Source organism: Fistularia commersonii, chromosome 8, assembly GCF_037954325.1.
Source record: "Fistularia commersonii isolate RoL2024-O1a breed Wild chromosome 8, RoL_Fcom_v1.0, whole genome shotgun sequence".
Classification (NCBI taxonomy): Eukaryota; Metazoa; Chordata; class Actinopteri; order Syngnathiformes; family Fistulariidae; genus Fistularia; species Fistularia commersonii.
The window spans coordinates 9,677,795-9,701,766 of NC_141291.1; the positions used below are offsets into that span (position 1 = coordinate 9,677,795).

Sequence of the window (23,972 nt, forward strand, 5' to 3'; positions counted from 1 at the left end):
GTCGCCATCTCGTGACAAAAAAAAGAAAATGCCAGCGTCTGCGCAACGTCCCGTTCTGTGACGTCATGACGTACAGCTTGAAATTTACGCGGGTACCCCGTACTATGTTTTCCTGTGATGCTGTTGTTTCCGCGCTCGTCAGACTGCCAATGAGTATGTATTTTCTCTAATTCGGCTCGTATTCTTACATATTTCGACCAGAAGTATCTTTAACACTTGGAGCTGTTGACTGGCCGATATTTTCAGTCCGTATGTCGCGCGGTAAACGTCGCTAGCACGCTAGTTGCTAAAGTTGTGCCACTTCTGTTATGCTCAAGTCTCCTGTCAACAGCCGCCAGCTAGCGTACGCCGAATGTATTCTTTCTTTTTGTAATTATTTGTATACTTATTCATTCATTAATATGTTCGTTTTGGAGGTATACCGTGAATTTTCACAGCACTTGGGATAAACGAGGAAAATGTCCAAACGAGAAGCATTTTTAGCCGCCGCTTGTAAAAGCAATGTGGAGGATTTCCTTCGTTATATCCAACTTCATGTAAGTACTATATATCTTTTATGCAGTTCATATGTTAAGTATGTATATTAGCAATGTATGTGCATTTGTACTGTATCAGTTAATCAATCCGTCTGATGGCTGATTGAAGTCGTATTTATCATCATCATAACAATAATAATACATTATATTTAAGGCGCCTTACTCGACATTCAAGGACACCGTACAGACATATACACGAAATATGCAATATACATATACATACAATTCATAAGAAACAATGAAATTAGTGTAATAAAAAAATGCTATTGCTATTTTTTTTAACCTCTTACCTCTATCAATATTGTAGCGTGGGGCGGGTACTGGCCAGCGGAAACCCTGAATCCTTGGTGAATGATGATGATAATGATGATGATGACTGTTGGGAGCTTCTCTTGGTTCTATGTTAAAGAACTACATGGTTGAATGACTGTAAAATGTGTGACACTAACCTGCACCGTTAGTTATCATACAGTTATCATTCCGGGGGACTGCACTCTCAGGCTGACTGTTAGCGCTGAGAGAGAGACACCCAGGGTTTCACCTTTCAGTCATCTGTTTAATTTAATCCATCTTCTGAAAACTGATTTGTCCTTGAATCCGATTGTTGCTCTGGCAAACCTTAGCCCTCCACAATATATTTGGACAGTTCAACTTAAAGCGCACACCTACACATTCCCCAACTATTTGGAAGGCGAACCTTACAATGCAAACATATGTAGTAGTTGTCGAAAGAGTGGTAGAGCATCGGCAGTTAATGTTCATCAGTATTGTACATTTACAAGTTTTTGCATCTGTTTTGCGTTTATATTTTAAACCGTCTCGTCACTGTTGCCGTGCAGAATGACAAGACTGACCCTTTCGACGTGGAGGAGGTGATACAGGAGATGCCCAAAGGCCAGAGAGGGAGCCTTTGGGGAAAACTGTCTTCTCTTCTTAAAGAAACTTTGGAAGGTTTACCTCCAGAGTGCTGGAACCAGGCCAGAGAGGAAGCCATGGAAGTGGAGTCAAATGCAGATCCTGTGAGTTTAACCATCAATGTAAATTCAGTGATTCCCTATTACACATCATCTAAGTACATGGAAAATGTTTCCTCTCTCATTTCAGAAGTGTTTCAAAATGTTTGCGAATGTGATCCCAAATTGGCCACATATGTATGATAATGTACAGTTTTCTGTACTGTTCATTTATTTGATTATGTCGCAGAAGACTGTTAATCATGTTTTCCTTTAGAAACATGTCATGGCTGTCGTGGAAGGTGTAACCATTGTTGCTACCGTGTCTGTAAAAGTCCTTGAGGATGGTAACACGTACAATGCTCTCCTGGAAATTGCCCATCAGCTTCATGGTTGGTACAGTTGCCAGTTTTTCTTTCTGTTAAAAATATTCTCAGTTTTGAAATGGCTGGTTTGTCGTTGTCCTTCAACTAGATGTTCTGGTGTCGCTGGAAGAGCCACCGACACACATGCGCCTGCATATTCTGACACTGTTTGAGGCCTGGTGGAAAAAGGGTCTGCAGGACAAGGAAAAATTTGGTCTGTGTGCGTTTCTTACATCTCTGCAGAAGAGTTTTGTTTTGAAGAAAGCGGTGAGTATACTATGTCATTTCAACTCTGATCACTTTGTCTTTGTTCACAACCAAAGATAGTGAAACTGTAGAATGCAATGATGTGGAAGGAGGGCTTGATGTGTGGATCTGCTGTTGTTTTTCAGCTGTATTACACTAAGTTCTAATAGTTTGGCTGTATTATTTTAAAACCTCATTTTGCAATCTATTTTTCTGTTTTACATGTTGACAGGGTCCTGAGATACAAAGAGTATGGAATCTCCACGAAGTGCTTATGACGGTGGACTACGCATCAGAGGACAGCAAACTGGTCATTGACTTGTTGCTTCGATGCCTACAATATCCTTTTTACTACTCGAATGATGAGGTAAGTTCAGTCATATGAGCAGCAATGCGACTGAGTGAAAAGGTTATGTTTTCATTTTACTCTGGTGTCTTTGCTGTCACAGGGGAAGAAGTTCCTGATGTTTCTTTTCACCTGGAATGTCAACTTCATCTGGGTGATTCACGGCACCATCAAAAATCAGCTGGGGTTCTTCAAAGAGTAAGAAACCAGTTTCCTTCCATCAGCACAGGTCACTTATTGCATTACACGAACTGCCAATGTATGTAATATATGCTATTTTTTGTTTTCAAAAGGACCACTGTCAATCATGTCACAGCGATTTACTACAGAGCATGGAAGAAGGCTAGCGGGGACTTCTTGGAAACAATTGAAAGCTCATGTATACAGGACTTAATGCAGAACGCAATCTTGCTTAATAGAGCATCCCCTGTCATTTCTAAAGTTCGACAGGTGTGTCTGTTTGCTGTTGCGCCACTGCTTGCACGTTTTTCATTGTGGTGTATATTTATGTCGTGTTATTACGGTATTTATTTATTTATTTATGTATTTTATTTACCTAGATTTTGCATTACTTCCATGCCAGGAAGTCCTACCACAGAGTTGAGAAGATGCTCTGTATTCTCTACAAACCCATTCTTTGGAAAGCTCTGAGTGTATGCTTCACCATGTATCGATTCTCACATTTTTTTTTCCACTACATTTAACTTTTACTATTTCATCCTAATTATTATATCACTACTACAAATCATTTAATTCTAATGCATTGTGCTCAATTTTCCTCAGGCTCCCAATTTTGAGGTACGCGCAAACGCCACCTTTCTTTTCACCGATGCTTTCCCTGTCCATGACCCCGATCAGGACCTTAATTTAGACGAAACAATCCAAAAGCAGCTGGACACGGTTATGGTGAGTGAGAGCCTTTCATCCCATGCAAGTACTTTTTGTCTTGATTTTTGAAAAATGTAGTCACAGTAAATGTATTTGCTATGCTCTTCGCCTCAGGCGTGAGAATCCAAATTTGATCTAGGAGACAAAAATATATATTGCCTGTCATCCCCAGAGCCTCCTTAATGACCCTCATCCCTGTGTGCGCTGCATCGCCACCCTGGGGGTATGTAAGATCCTAGACAGATTCTGGAAGCTGCTTCCTGCAGCCGTCATCACAGACTTCCTTAAGAAACTGGTGACGGAGATGGCAAATGACACCAGCTCCCCAGATGTTCGTTGTTCAGTCTTCAAGGTGGGAAAAGTAATTTCTCTCCGCTTCATGTCTGTTTCGCTCAAAAATGGAGCTATAACGACACTGTTAGAGTCGATTTACTTGCACAAAAGATATTCATACTTGACACAGAAATGAAAAAGATGTTCCTGCAGGCTATATTAATGTAAATAACATTCTCTGCAGAAGAAACAGATATACCTGCTCATTAGAATTATTAGAATGATTATTTGAAGATTTATTCTGGTTTCAAGGTATATATACATTTGCATGAAATTGAATACTGTTTTATTTATTACGGCTAAAAGAGTAAATCGATAAAATGTGTTTTATTACAAAATAAAATCCACATTGCTGTAATAATATTACTAATATAGATATTTGCCTGTGAAGCTTCGAGTCTTTTCAAAAGATTATCATCCCAGTGAGGTTTGGCTGTGAAATTACTCAATGCTCCTTTTCAGTCGCTGAACATCGTCATAGATAACTCACTCAGTCACCCGGTGCTGGAAAAGCTCTTGCCCGCTCTGAAGTATAGCCTCCACGACACCTCGGAGAAAGTCCGTGTGGCTTTCCTTGACATGCTTATCAAAGTCAAAGCAGCTCGAGCAGCGAAGGTGAGTGCCATCGTGACGTGCAGAACTCAGGGGGGAAAGTATCAATTTGAATGCTTAAGGATCTTTGCCTTTGTGCCTCTATACACTGATTCGATTTAGTTCAAATATTGCTGAAATTTAACCTCTAACTCATACAAGCTCACCCATAGCAATCCACTTCAACACCTCCAGCCACCTCCAGTTGTATGCTGAGACAACTTTCAAAGCATATTAATGCCCGATCTGTGTCCCACGCTTCAGTTCTGGGAGCTCTGCAGTATTGAGCACCTGCTCGCTCGCCTCGCCACTGACTCCCAGCCCGTCTCCAAGCGCCTTGTTGAGTTGCTTTTCAAGTCTTTCTTCCCCATCGACAAGTCGGAGAGAGAGTGGTGCTCCAGGTGCATCACCCTCATTCAGATGAACCCCAAGGCGGCCAGGAAGTTCTACCAGAATGCCTACAAACACACAGCTGCCACCAACATATGTAAGCGATGAGAAGATCCACTTTTTATCAAATAAAAAGGTGCGTGCAAAAATGCAAATACATCTGTAACTTTTACTCTGTATTCTGTTCTCTTCCAGGCAAACTCATGTTGGCAATCCGACGCCTTCTGAACAGCTGCATCGAGGGTGAACTTGATATTACTGAGAATAATGACACCAACAAGGAAAACAGCCCAGTAAGACAGAAATGTTTACAAGATTCACAGTTTAGATTCATGTTGTTTGTAGGCACTGTTCAAGTGGAGTCAATTCACCGTTTGAAAATGAATTAACGGTTAAATGTCTGCTCCCTTCAATTTTGATATAATGTTTTCTTAGTCGGTTATTTACAAATGTAAGTAGAATTATGGAGGTAATTGCAATAAACTATATTGATGACATTTAACACTGTTTATATGCAACAATTGCACTGAACATAGTATTTGGTATTTGATAGACCTTCTGTTGAGGCATTGTGGTTGATAAATGTGTTGGAACAAACATATTGCATTTTACTTTTGTGTGTGGAGACCTGATGAAGACTTTTCATCTCCTCAGGTGAAGAGTGATCTCCTGGGGAACGACGTGGCTCTTGTGTCGGGTCTGCTGGAGGTCGTGGTCATCCTGTGGAGAACCATCGAGAGCTCCCTTAAGAAAAATGCTGAGGCCCAGAAATATGCGTGTGCCAAGTTTGGAACTGTTATTGGAAAGTACTTCAGCACCTTTAAGGTAAATCAATCCTTTTATATGGATTCTAACAATTAAATTGTTTTCCCCTGAAATAGTTAAACTGTTAAACAATCTGGGTTTTAGTTTATTTTTTTGGTCTTTTAGGATGAGCAATGCAGTGGTCCTCTCATCGAACTGGCCGCTTTTTTGCCTCCAAAAGAAGTTCCAACATTTAGGTGAGCGGCCAGGCATAACCTCTTCTCTGTTCAAATGTATTTATTTGAAGGTTCTCAGTAAGCCAGGACACGACACATGCAATTCAGGCTTGTAGGAGCAACTAATACTTGTTTATTTCTTCTGTTTGGAGGGCTTCTCCTGTTCCTCCGAATAGCTTAAACAACAAGTACCTTATAAAATGACTAATTTCCCTGTTTTCTCTCTCCAGCTGCAGCGTGTTGTCCAGGCTGAGAAAGATGGACTCAGGGGCTTTGGCAAAGCAATACAGCCAGCTATTAGACTGCATGTGTACTTGGGGCCGGGCTGCTGATGTCCTCGGGCTCATTACCGACTGGCTCAATGAAGCCCTGCCCAAACAAGCGGTCAGTAAATACATGCAAAAAAAATAAATAAATAAATCAAGACAGACTTCAAAAGTTGAGCTTGTCTCCTAAAAATGATTTTCCTGCTGTCTACAGGAGAAGGCACACACCAATCGAAAGGTGCGTGTCATGGACAATACGGAGGCCAAACCAGACCTTGCACTGGCATATCTAGATTACCTGCTCCTCCACCCGTCAACGCTGGAGAAGGTTCTGGCATGCAGCAAAAGTCCGCTGAAGCAGGTCCATACAGCTCTGGGCAAATGGAAGGTATGTTAAAACAAGCAGCTGACGGATTCATAAATAACCCTGATTCATTTTCCAAGGAATAGCACAACTTCAGAAGTTAACATCTTGAATTGTATGTCCAACCTTGTCCGTCTAATGTACAACAAAGTGTGTGTGACAGTATTTCTGTTTTATTGTTAGTAATTGATTACAAGGTATATGTATCGAAGAGAGGGAAAAGTGATGACATTAAAACAAATTTGAAGTTGCCAGAACTAATTGCAGAATTCATTTTAATAGCATTTAATTTGTGACTATGTCCTTGGTTAAATGACGTGGACTTTAAAACCAAGATTTGAGTGTGGAAAGTGTGCCGTAGTTTAAATATTCTGCCAAAATAAAACCGTTCTCATTTACTAGGGGCCCAATGCTCTCCTGCTTTATGTCTTGTCTGCTTTGGGTATAAAATGCTGAAGCCATCCCCTCTTGTAATGGGACCGACAAGCAGATGCCCCGTGTTAGAAGTCAGTCCTGTTCTGTGAATGGTTTCCTCTGATGTATTATTCAGCCTTGCGTTTTTTTTTTTGTTTTTTTTGTTTTTTTTCTCTCAACAGTCAGCGCTTCACACTCATCTCCACTCCACCACAGACGATCCCTCACATCCCAAAGTGGAGGTTGCACTGAAAGCCTTCTCGTTGCACTGCCGCCTCAGTGCACATCTACAACATGATGTGAGTATTGTATTTCCTCCTCTGTATTCCCATTTTACTGTTTTCCTACAGCACAGTCTTAACATAGAGTTTATCTTTGCTTGTGGTCATAGATACTCTGAAATTTTCAATAAATTAAAAATGTGGCATTTAACATCTTTAGATAAACTCCCTACTGGCCTGTGCACTAAACTGTACACAAAAGAAAACCTCTGCTGCTACTCTTTCATGCCATTAAATATCAGTCTGTATCTGCGTGCACTTTATACTTCATACCTCATAGTTTAATATTCACAGTTTCATGTAACTGTGAACTTTACTGCTAATTTACACTCTATTATTATTAATGTTTTGTTAAGTCCAAGTGGGATTGTGAAAAGCGTCTTCTAAATTCCTCTGTATGTCCAGTACATGCAGAGAAATTGACAAGAGAGGTGATTTTGAAACCCTCCTCGTCACTGTATGCATCTTCCAGTTGTCAGAGGGGCGTGACTTCCTGCTCTCTCTGGAACATGTGGCGGTGTGGGTCATAGAGACTGTGCTTCCCTTCCTGGGAGAATGTAACCATGACAATGCTGTGAGGTCACTGGCTGCTCAGATAACCGAGGTGAGATCTCTTACTAATGGATTCATAAATATACTTACATAGTGAATCTCAGCTTCCCCATTGGAGGAAATAAATAACTGGATTTCCAAGAATGTGGTTATAGGTATATAAGACACTGCAAGAGTTAGATGTTAGAAGATGCCCTTTGCGTTTATGTCACTTTCACCGCCCACACAGTGGATACCCATTACTGCTCCAGCTCAAAGTGCAACGTTAATTCCTTTTGATGTTTAAAGATTAAGTTTTTTTCTCTGTTTTGTGCATTTCAAAAGACCTTCCTGAAAGTGTGCCGGGATGTTATTCTTATCGATTTGGGTGACAAGACTTTCAAGGATCAAATCCTCCAGCTGTGCTCGCTGATCATCCTTTCGAGTAGGTACTTAATTCAGGTTTGTCAATTCTGTTGTGTAGATTAACATCGTCACCAAGCGCATTCCTTTGTGTTTGCAGAGGGAGGCTACCTCTGCATCCATGCCCTGCTGCCAGTCCTGAAGGAGGTGGCTGAAATATACGCGGTGGACAACAACAGCAACGGTCAGGAGGATCCACAGGATGAGGCCTCTGTCACTCTGGGTGTGCTGGCAAATATATTCCAGAAGATTATTGAGCTGTTAGCCGGCCACCTCAAGAAGGAGCCAGAGAAGGGAAAACTGGTGGGTCTACATATTTGTTCTTTTCTTTTTTTTCTCTCCTCATTTTACTCAAATTGTCATTGTATTTTATCCATTTTACCTCCTATAGTTGTTTTCCTTCTTATATTGGGCTTTTATTCACTTCAGTCCTCTGTTTTCCATTGTGATTTTTATAGACCTATCAAATATTTCCAATTATTTTGATGTAATCGGGCCGCTGTTTTTTCTTTTTCTTTTGTGTGTGTATGGGGGGCGTGTATGCACTGCCTTTATTTGTATGATAGGTGATACATAAATCAAGTCTGATTGATTTAATCAACTTTTAAAACTGACTTTCAGCTTCTACAGTGACTTATTCTTCATGAATTTATCAGACATAATTCATTCTCTTAACGGTTTACACATATTTTGCCTTGTCCCCTGCCTCAGTTGTGCCAGTCATTGTTGTCCAGCCTGACAGACTTCCTCCAGGTGGCCAAAACTTGTGACCAAACCCCTCTCAACGGCGTTTTCTCCACTCTCTTTGCTGTCGTCATTGTGGAGAAGAGGCAGGCCCTCCAGAAAGTGAGCTAGCTGTTGGAGCACCGACTCAAAGAATCGGCTACTCTAGTCTTTATCTCTTATGTTCAGCTGAAGCATCTAATCCGTCTCCCTGTGCTCCTGTATTTTAAGATTGCCCTTCCTGAAGAGTTGAACTCATCAAATTCTGTGGAGGACATGCCTCCTCTGTCCAGTATGCTCCTCTCTGCCATTCTCACTTCAGCCCCCATCACCAGGTCAATACCTGCACAGCCATGTTTTTCACCTTTGCTTTTCCATCCAAAAACACAATCATGAAGGCACCAATTTTCATTTTCTTACCTTTTTAGGGCATTTTTGAAAGAAGCCTGCTCGTCTTTGGACTCTGGGGCCATCAGCAATCTGTCCGAACTGACTGCTGTTCTGCAAATTCTGGCTGTCATCAGACCCAGTTAGTGTCCATGATAAGAAATTGCAAAAACAAGAACTTTCAACTGACATAATTTGTTGTTGCTAAAATGTACAAATCTGAGTTCTCTTTATTTAAGACTTTTTTTTGTTCTGTAGCGGGACAAGCTCAAGCCCCCCTGAAGTACGCAGCCACTTGCATCCAGCAGCTGCTTCTCAACCATGCAGTCGCAACTGGGGACTGCAGAGACATGCAGAGGTAAGTAGAGCATGGAGAAATAGACGAGTGTGTTTCTCAGGTAATAAGATAATAAGTGAACAATCAATTTTTATTTAGCTTGAGGAAAACAAAGACTTAACATTTTCTCTTCCCTACAGGGTAATGTACGAATCATCTGTGAAGACTCTGCAGGAAATTCTGGATTAATGAGTTTGCCGGAGCTTTTTTTTTTTTGACTTGTTTTTTAATTCTTTGGCTCTCTTGTATATTCTTAAACCAGGAGCGTCATTGTGCTTCTTTATTTTTTACAGATTGACATTGTTTTTCAATGATGTGCATTTTTAATTTCTTGTCTCTACTCTCCATAAGAGAGAGACTAAATAATGAATACTGATTTCATACAGAATAAGATATGGGCTTGTTAATCAAGCAATCTCCTAATGTTGTTTCCTCATGGATTTGTGCATCACTAATGTCATAAGAAATATATAAACTGTCATGTCCATGCTTAAATAATTTGTTCTTTTAACATGTTAATTTTTGTCACCATTTTTGATTATATTTGACAAAAACAATAAAAGAACTTTTAGCAGACTCCTTTATCTTTAAACATGACAGATGATTTACTTGCATGTGAGTCTTTTAGTGAAGTAAACAAAAAATAAAAATGTGGGCCTTTGTGACAGTCAGACACATACACACACACACATGTGTTTATTTTGCATTTATTATTTTTCAAAGTTAATCAAACCACAGCACTAAGTACTGTGTTTAAATGCTCCTCTGTGTCCTGGGTGGAAGTGTCTCAGATAGCAACATTTAAATGAATTATTAGAATGATCAAAATAACTCATGTTGTAAATTGTTTTATTCTGTAAACAGCATCTTGGGAATGGGCCTGAAGAGAACAGAAACCGGTTTGAAATAATTGTGTTCGAGACAGGTAATGTGTTACAGATTACTCATTTCTTTATCAAACGGTTACATAATCTAATCTCCACGGTGGAAAGTAATACCACTTGAAGGTGCCATCGGCACACGAACACATCAAATTTTAGCAAAAACCTAGCCAATAAGGTAAATACCGCGCATATAGAGACATGTGAATTTAGGAATTTGATGGAAAACACTACATGTTCTGACCAGGTTCTTTTACCTTGGTTCTGGGTTCTCTCCAGAATCTCCATCTGCAGTTCAAAACCCAGTCAGCAGGTTTGTTGAATACACTTAAATATCCACAAAATGTCAATTTTTTACAAAGATGCATGAATATATTCTGTATTTAACATAATGTGCCTTCTCTCCTTGGCCCCCTCGCTTCCCGGAGCCCCTGCAACGATCGAGGCCGCCCCTGCAGGGCAGCGGCGCCTCCATCCATGCCTCTTTGCCGCGTGTGTGTGTGTGCGTGTGTGTGTACGTATATATGTGTGCGTGTGTGTGTGTGTGTGTGTTTGACGTCAGACTCCTAGGAGGGGCTCCTCCGTCAGCCCGGTTGCTGTTTGTGGTGCTGAAGCGACGCCTGTGTTGTGAGCCATATTCCGGGTCTCCCTCTTCCTCCTCCTCCCGCTGCATCTCCGGCGTCTTGCGGTCCGACATGCGTGTCTCGGCGCTCCCTCCCGGGGTCATCGCGGCGTGTTAGCGGGGGCGGGCGATGGATTAGCGGTCGGGAGCGGCATGGATCCACGGTGGCGCCCCGTCCTCCTCGCCGCGTTGGCCGCTTGCAGCCTCCTCTCTCCTCCCGCCGTCGCCGACGCAAAATACGGTAAGCGGTCTCTCCCTCCTACCCGTCCCCGGTGTTTGCACGGTTCCTGCAAAAAGTTATCACAACGTCCGGGTATTATTTACCCCTCCGAGGTGCTTCCAGAGGGAGGTCGACACATGCGAAGGGGGAAAAAAAAGTTACATAATCTGTCAGGCCCGATGGGTGAACGTTCTCCGTCTGTCTTGTAGCACCCTCCCCTCCCCATCTTCCTATCCCCCCATCCCCTGTTTTGTGTTGCGTGTCTCATTAAAACACGCACAGAGTTAACGCACCATCTGCAGCCAGATCGACGCAGACTTAATAATGCTCTCAATTTCATAATGGTTTTTCTACAGCCACAGAAATTACTCAACGAACTCCCCTAGGGGCAATGCAATTTTGGATCCACTTGAATATTTAATGTGCCTCCACAGCAAAGGGCATCCCTCAAGGACCCCTGCCAGATTCCCCCCTCTAGCCACCTTAATTTTTTAACCACCCCTTGATTTTTGATACCCCTCTGCCTCATTTTGCCCCCCCCCCCAAGTAGCAAGGCACCTTTCTGGTGTCACTGAAGCCGGCGTGATGTTTGCTGTCTTTCCCCCGCCACGCAGATGCAGATGGGAGGATTTCACGTGCCTTGTTTTTATTTACACCGCCTTGGTCAACAGGCGGAAACACATGACAGTGCAAACTGAGGTCTGGCACACTCCTGCAATTCATACAACCGGGTTGTTTTGTGGATTTACACCAAGACCTCCGTCCTCTATGACAGGGGCGATGCTGCAGAAAGCCAACAGATGCATAGAGTCTATCTTGAAAACGTGCAAGTTTCCCTCGGATGGTAAATGTATGCTGCACGACCCGGGAATGAGTCAGTGCTTATTCCCTGCGAGCGTCCTCCCCCATCCCTCCCCACCTCCTCGCTGAATATTCAACATGCTCACTCCTTTGAAATCATTTGTCAACTCTTTTTTTTTTTTTTTATTCCCAAATAATTGGGACACCTCTCAGTAAAAGTTCAACAGCCTAGAAAAGGCTGGCTGGATGAATCATCCACTCCACACAAACTCCAGCTGCACAGTGGTTATGGTTTGTTGGACTGTTGTATCGAGGTGTTCCTAATTAATTGGACGTGTTTTGTTTGTGTGTGTGGGAGTGACAGAGTATCTGCTGTTTAAGACAAATAATCTCCATCCAATCTGACAGATTCACAGCGGTCCCACGGCGCCGCCAGGTCTTAAGCCGTCTTTGAAAGCCCTTAATGCGCAACTGAGTTCACACCTTCATCACTATCCCTAACCCCGGAGAGAATCGTTTTCAGCCCGTGCTGCGGTGCCCCCGCCCCCCCCAAAACAACTCCAGATTGCAACGAGATTACTAGCCGTGCTGTTTGGTCACCTTGACCCCATGGTGTCAGGCTTTCGTTTTCCAGGATGACTCAATGTTCTACAGCGGAGGTCGGAGACTGGTAATGAAATGTTCTTTCCAAGGCGAGTGACGCAACATCGTCCGGCAGTCCTTCCTCGCAAGAGTTTATCTAAGAGAAAGCCAGACGGATCTATTTCCACTGCCGGGAGAGATCCTCCTGAGCTGGTGATATAAAACACCTAAAGGTTCACCTATAATCATAGTCAACCTCCAAATTTTCATGTTAACAGTCAATGCATTGACTTGGAACTTTACTTAAAGTGTGTTTAATGTTTACATCCCAGTCATTCAATACAAGGATGCGAGCCGGTGTTTACATGCAGAAGATGCCGCTTCACCACCAAGCGAGTTGACGCCACCTGTTGAGTTAGCAGCAGCTCCCCTCTGATACCACAACCCCAGCCTTCGCTCATCCATCATAGTGAGCGCACAATTAACCAGAGGAACATTAGTCCATTTGTAATTAATGTGCTGCTTTGGATTCTTTTTCTTTTTTCGGGGGGGACGTTTGCCCCCTCAGTCGGTGCTTGGACACAAGGCTTCTCACCAGTGGGCCATTCACTCCATCACTGTAACATCATCTGGTGATGGACACTTGCTTTTAGATTTCTTTTATTATATTGTCGCCTATCAAGATTAATGCCAGACCGCTGTTTTGTGCACCTTCACTTTAACATTGATGGTAACGCTGATGCAATTCATCATGTTTTGTGAGGGCAAGGGGGAAAGTAGTTTACCCCTGCAAGGTGGGCTTGATTCCACTACTGTGAATAACAGTCCACCTTTCAGCTTGAATGAAATACCGGGCATTGAGTTGGAGTTGACTCCATAGAAGCCATTCATTTTGATACCTTTTGTTTAGGTAAACAATTGGCTGTTTGCACTCTGCTGTCAAATATTTTCCTCATTGGGAATTTTAAAGAGGCTTTATCCCAGCGCGCCTAATCACAACTCACACGGGTCAATTTCTTCAAATCCGAATGACAGAGTGTTGGTGTTTACTGCCGGACTTGAGACTTGTGTCACGATCGCTTATCTCTCAGAGGTGACATCCCCCAACCCCTTCTGTTGTCGTGCCGCTGTTTCTTTTCATTAACACGGGCTATCGCCAGCAGTCATCGACTAAAACGCGGAGACCCGTCTCCTTCTTGCCACGGGCCTCTGTCATAGAGAGATACCGGGACTGAGCGATGACATCAAAAATGTTATAGTGACTGTGAATCATCTGGGGGTATTGAAATGTGCAGCGATTCGAGCGGAGATATTTCACCACGTTTTGGATGAGGATGGTTTATATCTAGGTTGAGTTGTGCAGCGATACTTTTTCATCTATAGCGGGTCTGGTTTGTGTTTGTCTTATTATTTCCTGAGTTGTTATGGCACTCCCTGGATCCCAGGGGACAAGTCATTCCGGTGTACTTCATCTTGGGAGCAAGCGCACCGTGGTTTGTGGTAAATAAAAAATAGCGAGTGTTATAATACCTTAACACAATTATGCAAATGAAGTTCATAAAAAAATAGCAAGAACTCCATTTGGCATGCAAGTTTTGAATAAGATTTGTCATGACAAAGATCCTCTGTGTGAGGATGTTTATGTGTGTCCTATATTGCAAATTGTTAGGGTTTTTTTTGTATGGTATTTAATAATGTCATATACAAACACATATGCTATTTTGAAAAACACAACGGCTGACTTGTATGTTTTAAACTGAGCTTAGTGTGTTCAGACCCACAGGGGCTACACGCTAATGAGGGCATCATCTTCATATTTTGTATTTCAATATTTGACGTCCATGCTGAGAGTAAATGAGTTGGAACCCGCCAGGCAAACACCAACAATTAGATGCCTCGCAGTCTTATTTCCAAAATAGCAACTCTTTTAACGTTTGAAAATTGCAGATTTTACCGGATGAGTCGCGGGAGACCTGCCCGCTGCGATTCAAGCTGACACAGGACAGTTTATTAGACAGCAGCTGTTCCTCACCAAATTTGTCCTGTTGCAACTCCTCCATCTAAACCACCAGAATTTGCAGATCGCCAAGTGCAGCACAGGCTGCTCTCTGGTGGTCGAGCTTCAGTCAGTGCAGGTCACGTGTCTGATGGAGAACCGTTCTTATGGTATTGCTAATGATCTGATCCATCAGAGACGCACATGGGGTGGCTTAATGATGCATCGCATTTCATCCTTATTGTAATGGTTTGACAAACAGCACAATGAGATTTAAACATGCTCGAATGTAGAAGAAATGGATGCAGTGCAATTTAATGTGGTTTCTGACAAAGAGGTAAAAAGACCTTGGAAAAAAGAAAAAGAAAAAAAAAACAAGGCCAGCTGCCTCGCAATTTTAGTGCATAGCTGGCACAGCTGCGGATCCCAGAGGGAGCCATTTGCCCAGATATGCCTTTTTTTGCTCATATTTATGTAAGATGTAGCTCATAGACTTGACAGGAATTGTCAACTTGCGGCATTTTGGAAGAGAGCAGCTCGTAGATTATTTTAGATTATTACAATTTCAGCAGTTGAGGCAGCATGGTGGCGCTTCCAGCTCACAGCAAGAAGGTCCGAGGTTGGACACAACAGGGGGGTTCTTTTGTGTGGGTTTCCTCCAGGATTCCCCGGTTTCCTCCCTCTGAATTGTCCAGACATGTGAATGGAAAAAAATTTTTTTTTTTTTTTTTTTTTTTCCTCCCTCTGAATTGTCAAAACATGCGAATGACAGCATGAATGGTTATATGTCTCTGTATATGCCCTGTGATTGGCTGATGTCTGGTCCAGGGTTTGCCCCACCTCTTGCCCAGTAACAGCTTGGATGCCCTGCAGCCTCCCTGCCAAATCGTATACATAATGAACGAGGTACTGAATTTCGGTATTTAAGAAATAAACTCTTCTGCCTGTATAAAAATCAATTCATGCAAGTAAATGTAATTTGTTTCCTCCATCCAGTACAGTATATAAATATAAAGGCAACCACGTCCAGCACTTTTGTGCAAACACTGAATCTCAACCTTCCCTTGTTTACCACTGAGTTGTAATGATGTTTCAAGTTGAAAATCCATTGGATCAACAAATTTAATTTATCCTATAGGGACCATTATTTTCCATAAATGTTTCCCTGCAACTCAAAGTGTCCAACTCATTTGACCTACAGCCGTTGTCCTGCTTTTCCAGCCAGAAACCTTCAGTCACAATGTGTCCTTGCTCTGCGTCAATGCGGTTTGAACGGCAACTCAAACAACACGCTCCTCGCAAGGGCCCCTTTTAGTTTTTAAAAGCAGAGACTCTGAATAATGAAAACTCCATTTCTGCGTTTCCTGAATGCCCTCTGAAATCAAATCATAATTACCATGAAAACTGTTCCAAGGATAAAAAAAAAAATAATAGGACCACCAAGACTCCTGTGACCCCGCAGCTTTGTGTCTATCCCTCATAGCAAAGGTCACTGTGTACATTTCCGAGCTCTTCAGATGTAATGGGTCGGCTTAAAGCACTGACTTTGACCTTCGGCTTGGACTTTTCAACCCCCCCTTAAGGCTTCAACACCAACAGATAAATGGTAAACCATTTGCTGTTTGCATTTTTTTGTTGCACCACAAGACAGCTCTGCGCACACGGCTGAGCATGAAGCATCGATGAGCGTTCTGCGTGGTATTTGCAAAGCAGTCTTCGCCACATTAATTATCCCCGCAGCTGCTGCGTTCAATGAGCGCCATCGACTACACATGAAATGCTACTGCTGTCGTCAATTTTTTAATATGGCATACACCTTTTGACTCTGGAATAAATAAGTTTGTATTAAAAAAAGAAAAAAGAAAAGACCTCACGGCCGCGCCCCCGTTCCACTGCTCTGCTGCGGAAGTCGTGTAAGCACAGAATTTGTTAAGAACAACACAAGAGCGGGGTGTGTATTCCAGGCTTGGGACACGGCCACGGCTGGTGCGAGAACACACGAGGTGCGATGGGTCTTTGTGACTCAACAGATGCGCGGAGGAGTGTGTTTGGCTCTGAGTGGATGTAAAGACGAGGGAGTGGGAGCGAGGCGGCCAGCCACGGCTGCGCGTCTGTCAACAAATGTCTGTGGCTCTCGAGAGGAAGGAGGGCAGACTTGTGTCAAATTATCGAGCGAGCGCAATACAGCTCGTCCCTCCGGTGCTCAGGTGAGGATGAAGCCAGGATATATTCTGGGTCAAGGAGGAGGTGTGCTACCAGAGAGGCGCGTTACATTTTTCAGGGAGCACTGCTCTTCTTTTACATTCTAATTTAAATGTCTATCTGAATAGAGGCTCTCTGCATGCGGGTATTAGGATATGATGCATTCACATGTTGGCCATATAGCTCCCATATGCGTGTCATTGGTCCGTGCATCAGAGGAGAAACTGCGAAGAGTCCATCTCGTCATGATGTTCAGAGCCCTGTTTCCTAGCGGGTGAACGCACGCAGGCCTCCTCCCGAGCATTTCCTTGCATTAAAATACTTTCACTAAAGAAACCACTCCGTGCTTCTACAAGATCTTATTGAAGACATACCTTTTTAGCACTGAGACAAATTAAAATGAACTCAGCTGCTGTTTGTGCCCCCCCCCCAACCCGTTGGAGCTCATTAGCGTCATGGCCGGGCTTCACAGTGGCATGATATTCAAAAGCAATCAATGTGCTTCACAATATCTGATAAGGTGCTGGTTTGAGAATATGGGAATTCAAACGAGATAATTTATTGTGGATTTTCTTACAAACAAGTGTTACATGCGAACTTAACGTCTCCATCCACACCATTTTTCCTCACTGCTCGACACTGAAATGAAGGGGGCATGTTTCTGATTTGATATGACTAATGTACGAGAAAAGTGCAATTACTGTTGCATATTTTATGGTGAAGTTAAGGGCATAGAGTTCAGTCAGTCCCCGGCGCTGTGGTAAAGGGATGCACAGCACGCACGGCGGTTTCTCACACAGCTTAAGCACCTCTGCAGATCCATACATCCAATATGATGAAAAATGTATTTGTATATCAGCTGCATGCATCTGGTGAACTTCCACTGAATAAATTGTGAAAGACAGGGTGTTTGTCACAGTGGAATTACTGCCGATATCACGCAATTGACATTTTTTCGACTGAGTTGTCCAAAATAATCGTTAATTTGCCAATCGGAGAGAAAGCTGCGATCCTAAAAGCGTCGGTTTGATTCCCGGCTCCTCTTGCCTGCGTGCCAAAGTGTCCTTGTGCAAGACGCTGAGCCTCCAGCTGCTCCCGATGGCCTGGTTAGCATCTTGCATGGCAGCTGAGTGAATAGCTGAATGCTATCTGGTGTAAAGCAATTTGAAACTGCAACGTGTGAAGGTGCTCAATAAGCAGAGACAACTGACTCTTGAAGTTCAATCCCTTCCACTGCTAGTTCATCTCAGATGATAATTTTGCTTTTCGATCATGTTATTTAAATAACTTGTGCATTTCTATCCTTTTTTTTTTTTACATATCACTCATAAAAAGTTACAATAAGCTAAGGGTGATTTGATGATTGATACGAGGGATAATCTACTTTAAGTTGTTTTTGTTCAGATCACATCAATTTGGGTTTAAAAGAGAAAAACCCAGACTTATCTTCTCAAAAAGATCAATGATGTCATCATGACAGGTTTTAGGAGTTGAATGAAATATGGATTAAGTTTCCAATCAAAGCAGGCATCGCATCTGTACCTGACCCACGTTCATTTAACCCGTGGCGTTCGTCTCCCCGGGCGGTCCACCTCGGCAGTTTTTTATTTTGAGCTGTGAAATTACCAAAACGACAAGATAGCGAGTGAAGCAATGACCCCGCACTTCAAGCAGGGCTCAACTGGCATGCATAAAAGTCAAACCTTTACTTCATCCAGACATGGAGATATTTCCCTGGAGGGCAGGCGGGGTTGGTTCTCTTTGAGCCCTTCAACACAGGAGAAAGAAGACATTTAGCTTTTAGATTTGCTCTGCCTCTGCACTCCGGCACCTAATCATACCTCAAAAGAAGGGAGAAAATCAAATGTCTGAATCATTCAGTGCAGGTTGGAGAAAAGGTCAAGTCGGCCTATTTCTGGGTCTTCTGTTGCTTCGGTGACGCTGCCATCTTTAATTCATGGCAGCTGTGTGGGTTGTCGCCTGGAGCTGGCAGCTCGGGTGACTCGACTGACCCGTCTGCCTGGGAATTCTTTGAGAAATTTTCTAGAAAGTCACCGAGACATCAACCCTTTCTCATTCCCTACCCGTCAAATATTGATGCTTGGTTAGCGACCCTACGCTTTCAGACTAAGTGACGGCAGCCGACCAGCTTCAAGCATCAGTGGAATGCGCACATCCACTTCTGGACGTTCAAATTGCTTCTAACACTAAGAAAATATGCCTTTTCTTGCATTACAAAACATTCACTCATTCATTATCCACGCCTCTTATGCTGCACTCGACTTTGCGGCGGTGCTGGAGCGAGAGGCATTGCTGCATTGCAAAACTCGAAAACACAATCTTCAAAATAATATTATTTTTCATCAATACTAAAGCTAGTATTATGTGGATTAAGCAAAACAAATCTGACAATCAGCCACAGCAATTTCTTTGTTGTTGTTTTGTCCACATCCCCATCCACCAAGCAGTCGCTCTCTGGATATGCATTCAGAGCCGAGCTTTCTTAAAAAGTCACATGTTGTAATGGACGGTAAATAGATGAAAATATAAAATCAGGGACGAGACTTGGGGGTGGTGTGGCGCAAGAGGTAGAGCGATCATCCTTGGAACAATGGTTCGATTCCAGGATCCTCCCGGCGTGTCGAAGTGTTGTTAAGCAAGACACTGGACTCCTTACTGCTCCTCTTGCACTGATAGACGGCAGCAGACTGCTCATGGTTCATCCATGATGGGTTAAATGTAGAGAGGGAATTTCCCCATGGGGGAGTAACACTTTATAGTTTATTTGTATGTCTTACCCCCCCCCCCCCCCCCCCCCCATTTTTATTTTTTTTTGTACTGTTTATACAATTTTCTACCATTATTTATTATTGTTTGGTTTTTCTTGTAACTCTGGCACAATAATTTCCTTCGGGATAAATAAAGTTGTTCTTATTCTTATTCTTAAAGTATAAAAATGATAATTTGATGAGATGAGACTGCAAAGCTGTTGGTAGAATGAGTTTGGATCTGAGCCTCTATATGTCAAATCAGCTTCCTGCATCAGTGAGGCTGATCACAAAGCCCTAAAACTCCCACTCCCAAATTTTTCATGTTTTTTGTTATCCTTATTAATTTTATTTATTCTCCAGCTTATGCTGTTTTCCAATTTCCAATTATTTCCCAATATTTTCCGTAACCTGGTCACGGTGCGATGCGCCGCAGACAGCAGCACTCTTCATCAAATCTAAACACATAGGCTGCCGGGGTATTAACACGGTCACGTCATGCACGGAGGAATGTTAAGGGGTAATGATTTCTAGCCACGTACGTGGACGTGCCGCTTTTGACAAGCGCTAACCTTTCAGAGCCGAGAAAGGCACGCAGCCGTCTTTAATTTGAGCTTGAGAAAGCCTTATTGACACAAGCCGTTTGAATCTGTGGACACGGTGTCACGCTGACGCTAATTTGCTTGCAGGCGATGTTCCCCTCACACTGTGCCCGCCGCAGTCGTGTTCTCTCTTCGATTCACTCGTACACCCTTTGCTGCGGTCACCCTCTGAACTCCTCAAATGGCTTTTTTGGCTCACGGTGCCAGTATTTTGTGTGCCTGAGTGAGAATGAGTCAGGTGTCCTTGGTCAAATCTGTTAATTATTATAAAAGATACGCCGGCGGCCCGAGAGAGTGAATGAAATATGCCCGTAGCTGTCGTAGGCTCTGGGAGCGGCTGTCCTCGCTGCCACAGTCCCAGCATCCTCCTTGGCCCGCAGACACCGCAGATTGTATCCTGGCAATGGGCAACCACCTGTGTAGGAAACTAATCAAGTCTCTGGCTCAGACCGTGTTCTGTGTTTTGCCTCATAAGGACAAGTTAAATCTCCCAATCAAGGTCAGACTGTTTTGGCCAACTGTTTGAGAATAGCGAGCAGGTCTTACACTCTGGCGTGGACAGTATGGCCTCGGAATGATGTCATTTTATGGAGGTAGAATTATATGAATGCAATTCAATATATGAAGGAAATCTTTATATAAATATATCTGTATATAAATGCATATATAGAATGATGGAATTAGAAAGTTTTGCTGTTTTTTACTGTTCTATCATCTGTATTATAAGGTCGTATCAGGGTCACGGGGGGTGAAGGAGCCTATTCCAGCTGTTGTTGGGAAAAAGGCCTGCCAACCAGAGGGCCACATATAGAGACATGCAACCAGTCACTCTTTTCATTTCCGTGTCATACACTGGAGATTTCTTATCATTTATTTCCAATCACTGCACTGTAGAAAATGATATTTTCAACTCTTTTTGGTTACGTAACCAAACATTTACAGCACACAGCCATTTTGTTTCATGTCTGGAAGAGGCTGTCGGCCCACAAAGCATTTGTTCAATTAGTTGCAGGCATTTTTATTTGCTTTTTTTTTTTCCTGTTGTACTCTCCTGCCCACTTAGCGTGTGATTGTGTCAAGCACTGTGAATTCTTGTGTGGAAAAAAAGACAGCCTTTGGGGAAACATAGCACAGAGCTGTTGTGTTTCTATAATCACACGGCTCTGGCACGTTGTTGTAAGCAACCAAATCCAGCATTTTTACAGGAGTGGTCCTTTTTTTTTTTTTGTTGCGCCGTGAAGGAAGCAGAAAACACGTGATGTATTTTCTGAAAGACCAGCAAATGTTTTGCTGGCACAGGCTAATCGGAAGATGGGAACATTTGTTTTTGTCCGGCAGGCAAAATGAGAGCCAGTCAGCGTGGCGCAGACAAAAAGCACCGTCGGGTATTATACACCATCTTTCCAACCCGTCCGTCCTTCCACTGCTCAGAGATGGCTAATAAATCGCCTTTTTTTTTTTCAAATGTACTTGACACACAGATGATTTGCAGATGAGGATTAATGATTATTCCAAACATATTAGCCAATGGGACACTTCCAGCCATTCTTATGTAAATGCTGCTCGGTAAATGAGCTTCCCCCTTTAGGTTCACTCCTCAGTAATTTTATGGCCCCACGGGAAGACGCCCATGCTCTTATATCGCTGACATGTTGTGCAGCTGGAGAAGAGGTGTACCACTGTGTGTGTGTGTGTGCGTGTGTGTGTTTCTGTGTGTACATTCATGCACTATGTATTCCTAGTGGTCCTTACTTACCTGCGGAGTGGAGACTAGCTGCCATCTGTAGAATTCAGTTTAAGTAAGATAAGAGGGGACATGGGACCGCGTATCAGCTTCAGTGGTCTTCAGTGGTCCATTTCACCGTTAATTAAGTGCAAAAGGAATTTTCATGCAAACACCATGTCCTGGAACTTTGTTTCTACAAGGATTTGATAACTTGTTGTGTTTGGCTACTTGTTTAAACACTGAGCAGACGACAGCCCTCGCTGGCCGTCTGGGTTGACATCACGTGATTGAAAGTAGTTGTTTTCGAGATCAATTCTTGTGAGTATTGGGAGTGACTTTGAGAAATAACTGCACTAAATCCCAAATCAAAAGGTACTTGCCTTAAGGTTTTATCAGATTTTGCATTTATGAACTCTGCAAAATGAAAATAGGCGGTTATGCAAGTGTAACCTGTAAAACCTTTATAAATACATACAATATGCATTTTTTGACGTATAAAATAAATGGGTGTAATTGATGTACTGGGCTAAAGAAATTGTCAATCAAGGGAGTAAAAGGTATCCTCTGATTTATATCATGTTTTAATATAACATCATGATATTAACCTATAGAAGATCCTAAGAAGTGTTGGATATTTTTGAACTTTATGCCGAATGTGTTTTCTCCATGAACCACTATGCTTTGCTTTTGGATTTTTGCTAATGGGAAGGAGCCCAGAAAAGATGCCGCCTGCTCTCGGTCTGAATTTTAATGTGTCACAAACAACGTGTTAAATATGTGTCATTACAAAAAAAAAAAAATGAGGATGTTTCTTAAGTGTAAATATTAGAGAGCATATCATGTATTTCATTTGCTCGGGTTGAAAGAAGCAACTCAAATCATCTCTGAGGCCATTCTTACTGAGCTGCCGACATTGATCTGTGATCAGGTTGACATGGCAACCACATCATCGCTCACTCACGAGCAGAGGTAATTTTGTTGTTTGAAATTATCTTTTCCTCCACCTGGAATAACAAGAGTCCATTTTTGTCTGGATTCTTCATTAAGTTATAACCTTTTATCACCAGATTTATTCCTCAGCCACAGCGGATAATTTTTTTTTTACACCTGAGGTGATCAGCATCAACCGTTGTGATTGCATTTTAATTAAAAGGCACCATTTTAATCATGTTGTCGGAGATGGCTGTGAATTTTATCAGTCTTATGTACCGGCCTATCACGCCCAGATACACACAATGTCTGACAAACTATGCTCGCCTGGATGCTTCATTAAATGGAAGGTCGCAATTAATATTGGGAGCTGACAAGGTCTCCCAGAGAACCCAATGAATTAAGCAGGGAATTGATGAGGAGGTAAGTTGAATGGACTGACACTAATTGTGGACCAGTGAGATGGTCACGGTCAAAAGGGATTGCGGGGCTCCTTCATCCGAGTGATTGCTGTCAAAACGGTTTTGCTTTCCCCCTACATGTTTTGTAAAAAATGTATGCAGAGTGGAATACTAATAAAATGTGCACATACTCAACACATGGATTTCTTAGAAGGCGTTCCTTCATAAGCAGAGCACATGGGGTGGTGAAAGTTAGGAAAAAACGCTGCATGGGAAATCTGCTTAAAGCAGAGCCGTGCAGTACTTCTTGGTGTCCCAGTAGATATTATGTTTTTTGGGGTTTTTTTTAGCAAAGCTGGGACTATTTACCTTTTTCAATTTAAGGTTGACATTGATGTCACATCATGTGACCTATATGTGTCCCACATCATGTTAAAACTTCAACAAGATGAAAGTTTCTATGTGCAAGACGGTTCGCGGGGCGTTAAGTTAGCTTTCTGATCACCCAAGTTTTGGGTTTGTAATTTTATTGTCACAAAAATGGGCTTTGCCTGAGTCTTTCGTTCTTTATACTGCTAATCCTGCACCCAGGGCTGTGGGATGCTGGAGCCCGTCCCTGTCGTCATTGGACGAGAGGCGGAGTTCACCCTGGATCAATCACAGGGCCACATTGAAAGACATGCAAGCATTTACTCTCTCATTCACACATCATATACAGGACTGTCTCAGAAAATTAGATTATTGTGATAAAGTTCTTTATCTTCTGTAATGCAATTACAAAAATAAAAATGTCATACATTCTGGATTCATTACAAATACTGAAATATTGCAAGCCTTTTATTATTCTAATATTGCTGATTATGGCTTACATCTTTAGAAAACTCAAA

At 42.5% G+C, this 23,972-nt stretch overlaps 2 protein-coding genes across 2 annotated transcripts in view; both read left to right on the top strand.

Annotated features, from left to right (window-relative positions):
- Nucleotides 1-95: 95 nt before the first annotated feature.
- On the top strand, nucleotides 96-9,878 carry ncapg2 (non-SMC condensin II complex, subunit G2). Its single transcript, XM_086150341.1, has 27 exons — nucleotides 96-153; nucleotides 417-536; nucleotides 1,376-1,555; nucleotides 1,767-1,881; nucleotides 1,964-2,121; nucleotides 2,333-2,467; nucleotides 2,550-2,644; nucleotides 2,740-2,896; nucleotides 3,007-3,099; nucleotides 3,230-3,352; nucleotides 3,507-3,686; nucleotides 4,130-4,282; nucleotides 4,523-4,745; nucleotides 4,844-4,941; nucleotides 5,303-5,473; nucleotides 5,579-5,649; nucleotides 5,859-6,012; nucleotides 6,109-6,282; nucleotides 6,855-6,971; nucleotides 7,426-7,557; nucleotides 7,830-7,929; nucleotides 8,008-8,210; nucleotides 8,619-8,753; nucleotides 8,862-8,965; nucleotides 9,059-9,159; nucleotides 9,276-9,375; nucleotides 9,495-9,878. The coding sequence occupies exons 2-27, from the start codon at nucleotides 459-461 to the stop codon at nucleotides 9,541-9,543; spliced, it is 3,399 nt and encodes a 1,132-aa protein (XP_086006467.1). The 5' UTR covers nucleotides 96-153; nucleotides 417-458; the 3' UTR covers nucleotides 9,544-9,878.
- A 988-nt stretch (nucleotides 9,879-10,866) lies between these two features.
- ptprn2 (protein tyrosine phosphatase receptor type N2) overlaps nucleotides 10,867-23,972 on the top strand; it is a 127,066-nt gene continuing 113,960 nt past the window's right edge. The window contains exon 1 of the mRNA XM_086151060.1: nucleotides 10,867-11,098. Coding sequence (XP_086007186.1) covers nucleotides 11,011-11,098 — 88 coding nt within the window. The 5' untranslated portion in view covers nucleotides 10,867-11,010. The remainder of the gene's footprint in view (nucleotides 11,099-23,972) is intronic.

Bases quoted from the DNA above. Each gene is read 5' to 3' on its own strand.
- ncapg2 (XM_086150341.1), top strand. From the start codon at position 459: ATGTCCAAACGAGAAGCATTTTTAGCCGCCGCTTGTAAAAGCAATGTG. The intron at 7,558-7,829 runs GTGAGATCTCTT...GCATTTCAAAAG, and splicing joins TGGCTGCTCAGATAACCGAG to ACCTTCCTGAAAGTGTGCCG. The intron at 9,376-9,494 runs GTAAGTAGAGCA...TCTTCCCTACAG, and splicing joins GACTGCAGAGACATGCAGAG to GGTAATGTACGAATCATCTG.